We start from the raw sequence: 6,903 nt of genomic DNA, 5'->3' as shown, positions 1-6,903 counted from the left end.
AGAATCACAGTGATGGTAAAGGTTAAGGGAACACCAACTCGTGCTGATGTTTCAGGACTGATTCTCTCAACTATTTACATATTTGCCCTCAATCACAAATACAAATAAAAACCATCTCATATCGTTTAGTGCTACTGAAAACCATCATATCTGGTAATACTGCATGGGCAGAAAAACCCGCATACACAAAAACAACAACAAAAAAAACAGAAAATGTTCACATGGTGAAACTTCTTGTAGTTAGTTACTGCTTAAACCACATTCTGTTATCTTCAGTGTGATTTCATCAGTTACCAGAACTTAATATTGTTTTTGTGGTCCACTTACAATGTTCATATTTTTGTTCATAAAACTATTTTAGTGACTACAACCTAAAGTAAAAGGGATTGAATTTGTTTGTCATCTATTCATCCTTCATGAAAGGTACCCATACGGTTTCATTAATTTTTACATCTTTAAACTACACAGATCTTATTGTTCTACACTGACTCCAAAATCCAGTGAGCCGCCTCGCTTTGTACATCTACAGACAAAAAGTACACAAACGAAAACTCTTTTATTTCAATAATTTGACGTTAGCGTGTTTCTAAGCCAACAATACTTTGAGCACAAAGAATATATTGTATACACAAACATTGCTGCAATGCATTCTGGGATCTACAATGAAATGAGACCTTAGAATCTGGCCAAAATGAGGTATCTCAATTTTACTGTCTACATCTCGCATCAGGAGCATATAAGATGCCTTACAATGCTACGCAGCTCACTAGGTTTTGGAACAGTGTGCCTTAGCCTTACATTGTGGGGTGAAACTCACAGTGTCACAGGTAATATTTTACCCCAAGATCCAAAAAAAAATTATAATAATTTTATGGGACCATTAAGACTTTTTGCAGTGTGGTATTATTTTAATGAAATTTGGACACATTTCCCCCCAAATTATCAACAAATAATGCGTCTACTTGATTTTCTTGTTTGTTTTTTGTATGTAATATTTTTGTAGTTCACATTTCAATAATGTCATAACACAGGCTAAATATAATTAATTTCTTAGGATTTTTAAGTGAAATATGACCTGGACATGTTTATGACAAAGTTTGTGATATAAGACCAGTGTATATTTTATTTTAAAATAAAACATTTCACCTTTATATAACAGACAATGTTCTCCACACTTTAGTTTTCGGAATCATCGTCACATTTCTTGCACAACTACTGTAAACTTAATTCTTGTGGTTTTTACAGTAGGAGAACTAGAATGTCTGGCCATGGATGAAGTGCTACGTGTATGCAACAATATACTATAAGTGCTTGGACATGATATATGACAAATAGACACACTTACCACCACCACCCCCCAAAACCCCCAAATGTCTTATAGGAAGATTAGTCCATGATATTTACTCATGAGTTGTGGAAAAAAAAAATATTTTGGAGCATTTGCATGTATGGAGTCTCGCAACTCAGCGTTATCTATATATGGCTATGACCTTGAATTAATCATTTTTCAAATAATTCTTTTTAGATGTTTAAAGACAGTTCTTTTTTATACAAAAATGAAAATTCTACACTGTTCAAAAGTTCTAATCTTTATTTTCAGTACGACCCCTCAGTCAGGGACCTGTGGACTGTGCTTTCTTATGTATTGTTTCCTTAGGAATGTCTTATTTGGCAATAGCCGCCATTCTGCTTTTGTCCATACTTGCATATTCCTGTGTGGTTTCTTAAATCTTAAGTCATGGGGACTTGGAAAAAATGTATAGGTGGGCCCATCTCCCTAGGGGTCGAAGACATTTGTATGCATCCCTTATCAAAGGATCCAGGACAACGTCCTTGGCTCTCCTTTCACATGACGGCCCTGTATTTTCAGTGGTTTAGGCCTCAATGATGGCCCCTTTGTGAACGTTGCATGATGTCCTTCATATGTTCATTATGGCTTTGACTGCTTGTCCAGAGAGAGGAAGACACACTTTAACAAATTAACAGAGCAAAGTCTGGAGAGGATGCTAGGAAGACTGTTTGAAAAACCTCAAGTTCTTCTGCAGTTCCTCTCTCAACGTTGTGTCCTGTCCTTTACGACCTCTTCCAACTCGCCTTTACATTTTTTTTCCTCTCTTTGTCTTTGTCCCTCAATCCTCATCTGTCCCTGCTGCCCCCCTCAGTCCGTTCATACAGAAGGGCAAAGTTGGAGGAAAAGTGGGTTCAGCTGGAGAAAAACCATTAAAGGGAGGCAGAGATGCGATCCTTTGCAAGTGGGGAAAGAAAGCGGGAGTTTTGGCCACATGGTCTGAGTGGTGCCCTTCAGCGTGAGCTGTAGGCATCTCAGGTGGGGCGTAGCGAATAGTGCTGGGAGCATAGAGACTCTGGGGCCCCTGTGGGCCAAGAGCCAGAGGGTGAAAGAAAACACGTCCTGCAGCCCCACTTGCAGTCAGTCTCTGCAGTAGTTCAAAGTCCGGAGCACACCCTCCGTGGATAGACCGATCATCCCTGGGCAAGGACGAGGCAGGGATGGGTGGCGACAGGGTTGGGGAGGGGGGGTTGAACAGACCCTTGGATGAAGCTTCTGTCGGGGTGGAATTCTGAGGATGGGAAGGTGGACTGCTGCCATTGGTTCCTCCTCTGCTGGGCTGAGCTTGGCTCCAGCGCCTCCCAGAACCTGGGCCTACACTTGTTCCCATCACTTCTTGTTCAGTCTTAATATTCGACCCGGAACTGGTCACCGCACTCTTAAGATGCTGGATCACTGCACGGCCATTGTGGATTTTACCTGCTCCATTGGCCCCATTGCCTTGTTTCAACGGCCTCTCTTCTCTTTTCACCCGTTTGCTGGTGGGGTTGTGGTCCCACTCGCTCTCCCTCTCATCGTCCTCTTCCACCTCGCTGTCGCTGGCTTGGTCTGAGGAGGTACATGGGCTGTCCTCTCTCTGCCGGAACACCTCCATCCGCCTCCTTGCCTCACGAGGACCGCTTTCAGCATCAGACTGGTGCGATCTCTTCCTGGTGTTCTCTGATTGGCTGGCAGCAGTGTGCGAGAAGGCTTCCTTCCCCTTGTGGTCTGTCTCAGTCCTGCCTTTCAATGGCTGTGTCCCTGTGGAGCCTAGAGTAAAGAAAATCTGCTGATTTGGGCTGTTGAGTAACGTACTACCAGTGTGTGTGTGGTGTGTATGTGGGGCTAAAAGCATACCTTGTGCCTTTGGAGAGGTGTCGCGTGGGGATGAGCTTGCTTGAAGCCGCTCTGCCCTCAGGCTTTCTGGGAGTTGTAATAAGTCCAGAGGCATGTCTGCCAGCTCTGATTGACTGAAAATACAGATAAAAGAGTGCGAGAAGTTTACCTCAGGGAGCTTTACACATTTAACAGTCTAAATGCTAAACCCTGCGCCACAGGTTAACGGAGCATTCTCCAATAATTTAGTATGGTTTAATCACACAACAGGAGATTGTACAAATACTAACTTGGTAATTCGGATGCTTTCATTTTCGCTTTTGAATTCGCAATCTTGGTGTTACATTTTACAAGAAAAGATAATCAGGCAGGCAAAATAACATAAGTTATAATAAATAAATAAAATGTGTAACCATTTTTTAAAAAAATGATTCCCAATTATTTTTCACCATTTCTAGTATTCGTACAGGCTTTGCATTTTTTAAAGGGTTAGTTCACCCAAAAATGAAAATTAGGCAGTGTTTTACTCTGTGACATCCTAGGTGTATATGACTTTCTTCTTTCAGACGAATCCAGTCGGAGTTATATTAAAAATTGTCCTGGCTATTCCAAGCTCTATCATTGCAGTCAGCGGGTGTTGCAGTGCTTCAGTCCAAAAAAGGTGAAATAAAAAGTGCCCATCCATAAAACAAAGTGTCTCACACAGCTTCGGCGGGTGAACAAAGGTCTCCTATAGCAAATCGATGCGTTTTTGTTAGGGATGCACCGATACCGATATTGGTATCGGTATCGGTATCGGGCCCGATACTGAGCTCCTGTACTCGTACTCGTACTCGTTAAAATGCCCCGATACCAAACGCCGATACCACACAGCATGTGATAAGTGCCATATTCAAACAAAGAAACACTGACAACAGAACAACAGACAGGCAAGTACCAAAAATAAAAGTATCGGTATCGGGCGAGTACTGGAAAAAGTGGTATCGGTGCATCCCTAGTTTTTGTAAGAAAAATAACCATATTTAAAACGTAATAACCAATTTAATCTAAGTAAGGAAACTTTGCTTCCTTTGCTCCTGTTAACAGACGTTGGTTTTCACGAGACTCAACGGCGCATGCGCAACGCTGACCTCATACGCCATCCCGGAGCTGCTTCCGTGTACAACCGTTGGCGCAAGCTAGATTAAAGTGATTATTACGTTTTGAATATGGATATTTTTCTTACAAAAATGGAATAACCAGGACAATTTTTAATATAACTCCGACTGGATTCGTCGGAATGAAGAAAGTCATATACACCTAGGATGCCACGGGGGTGAGTAAAACAGCCTAATTTTCATTTTTGGGTGAACTAACCCTTTAAGACTAAAACGAATGCTTGAAAGATAGATTCATTATTGTAGATTATTAAGAAGTGACATGTGGCCAAGTATGGTGTCCTATACTCAGAATTTGTGCTCTGCATTTATCCTATCCAAGTGCACACACAGCAGTGAGTAGTGAACACACACACACTCTGACTCTCTAACCATTAGGCCACAACTGCACAACAACAATAAAACCGTACAATACCAAACTAGCTTATAAAATGTTTATTAACAAAAGTAAGTAAGACGAGGCATGGCATACACCACATTACATAAAGTTTAGCAAACACTGTGAAATCAAAAAAACATTTTTTAAAAGCCTCCGTAGCGTAACATCAGGTAAATATCAAAGACAACAGGCTTTTCAAAATGAAAACAAAAAGAAAATGAAAACAAAGAAAACCAACATATTCATATTCTCTGGTTAAAGAAACAATCTTTTACTTTACTTTTACATGTCACTTGAAAACCAAATCCTCTGTCAGTCATTGTTTCCTCAGTATTGATGTCATTTTTGCCACACACACCTTTGCGATCATGTGGACGTGGCGAGTATAAATAAGGCTATACACCTGAAGCGCTCGCACTGAAAGCGCCTCTCTCAGTCTCTTCACGTGATCAGTGAACTTTGATTCCTTCTGCACTGTGTTGCACTCTGCAGCGCAAGCTGTATGGAGCAGAGCAGAAGCTTTCAGTTTGAACTAAATGGTTTTTATTTCTATAAAAAGCAAAACAACAGTGGGGACGGTACCACAGTAGGCAAGTAATGTATTCAGTGTACGGTCAAACACCGGTAACACCGACTACCAGCGCAAGCTTAATTCTAAGTCAGCATCTCATCTTGTTACATAGTGTGTAGTTTTATCTTGTTGTTTAATTTATGTTTATTTTATTTTGTATTATATGGTCTAGCATCCTTTTTTTTAAATCACTGAACAGCACATTGGTCAACTGTCATTTTTAATTGTGCTCTATAAATACATTTTACAAGGTGGAAAAAATATATCCAAAATGGTAGACAGATCGAGAGAAGTGATGAAATGTATTTACCCCCGCGTTTTCGGCTCTTGAAAATGCTGCAGACCACATTTTAGTTTGAAAACTCCGGGGGTTGCGTTTCAGTGTAAACGTGCCAAAACGGAGACTTTTGAAAACGATGGCGTGGCTGCCCACATTTGCTCTGCGCATCCTTGACGACCGTGTAAACAATAACATCATGCTCATTGTTGTACCTGCATGAATAGTCATGTGACATGCGTTTTCGGTTGTGTAGTGTGGACAGAGATCGTTTCTGAAAAGCAATGAAAACGCAAGTGTAGACGAGGATCGTTTTCATTTTAAAACGCCATTTTAAACTGAAAACGCACTAGTGTAAACAGGGCCACAGGAAGGTACCTTACCAGTAGGCAGCAACACAGTTCACTAGATTTTGGAACACAGCTACAGAGTTTCCTCCTCACAGAGATTAACAGCACGGTAAGAGAAATACTCGCTTGTGATACCGCTTCCAAACACACACATACACTAGAAAAGCCCTTCTGAACATGAACATGGCTCCAGCAGGGTGCTATAGAAGTTAATTAGCTATCGTAATTACAAAGCTAATTAACTAAAACGCCATTCAGCCAGAAAATTTTGACATCCATTTGGTGTAATTATATAGCACCAGTCCAATTATCACTGAAATTCAGCCAATTTTTTTCTTGTTTTTGTCTGACTTCTTTGAACGTGTACACTTGTGTGATGAAGATTACTGTAGACAGATGGAGAGGAAGAGCACTTACGAGGGCCTCTGTGGAAACTCTCAGCACATTAACTTTTTTTTTTTTTTTTACTGTAGCACAACACTCAAAAACACAAACACACAAGGTCACTAAGAAACTGACCTGAGCACATAGTTGACCCAGATGACGTTACGCTCATGGGGCGCTTTGTGGTTAATGGACACGGTGGCACAGGACTGAATCCAGAGATAGCCTCCGCTCCTCTGCAGCCAGCGATAGTACCCCGTCACAACCTGCCCTTTCCGCAGCACTAAGAGAGAATGATAAAATATATATAGAGTTAGTTAAGGAGTCTGATTAAATATTAGATTTTAAAATGCAAAAACCACATGAGATGGCTAAAAAAAGATACATTTTAAATCCTAGATGTGGAAAAGAGTTACACAATTTGTTTATTTGGCTAGGGGGTGCTGTTGTCAAAATGTATACAGCCGCTTCAGACTCTTAAAGGGGGTCATATGATGTGATTTCAAGTTTTCCTTTCTCTTTGGAGTGTTACAAGCTGATTGTGCATAGATAAGATCCCTGAAGTTGCAAAGACTAAAGTCTCAAAACCAAAGAGATATTCTTTATCAAAGTTAAGACTCTG

At 40.8% G+C, this 6,903-nt stretch overlaps 1 protein-coding gene across 1 annotated transcript in view; it reads right to left on the bottom strand.

The window, feature by feature from the left end:
* Positions 1-1,072: 1,072 nt before the first annotated feature.
* Positions 1,073-6,903, bottom strand: part of LOC107724966 (neuronal PAS domain-containing protein 1-like) — a 61,326-nt gene continuing 55,495 nt past the window's right edge. Inside the window, exons 10-12 of the mRNA XM_016534067.1 lie at positions 6,417-6,564; positions 3,185-3,297; positions 1,073-3,097 (exon numbers count right to left, since the gene is read on the bottom strand). Of these exons, the coding sequence (XP_016389553.1) occupies positions 2,130-3,097; positions 3,185-3,297; positions 6,417-6,564 (1,229 nt within the window). The 3' untranslated portion in view covers positions 1,073-2,129. The remainder of the gene's footprint in view (positions 3,098-3,184; positions 3,298-6,416; positions 6,565-6,903) is intronic.

Source organism: Sinocyclocheilus rhinocerous, unplaced genomic scaffold (genome assembly GCF_001515625.1).
Source record: "Sinocyclocheilus rhinocerous isolate Xijiao unplaced genomic scaffold, SAMN03320098_v1.1 scaffold996, whole genome shotgun sequence".
Lineage (NCBI taxonomy): Eukaryota > Metazoa > Chordata > Actinopteri > Cypriniformes > Cyprinidae > Sinocyclocheilus > Sinocyclocheilus rhinocerous.
This window is presented reverse-complemented; position numbering and strand designations above follow the sequence as displayed.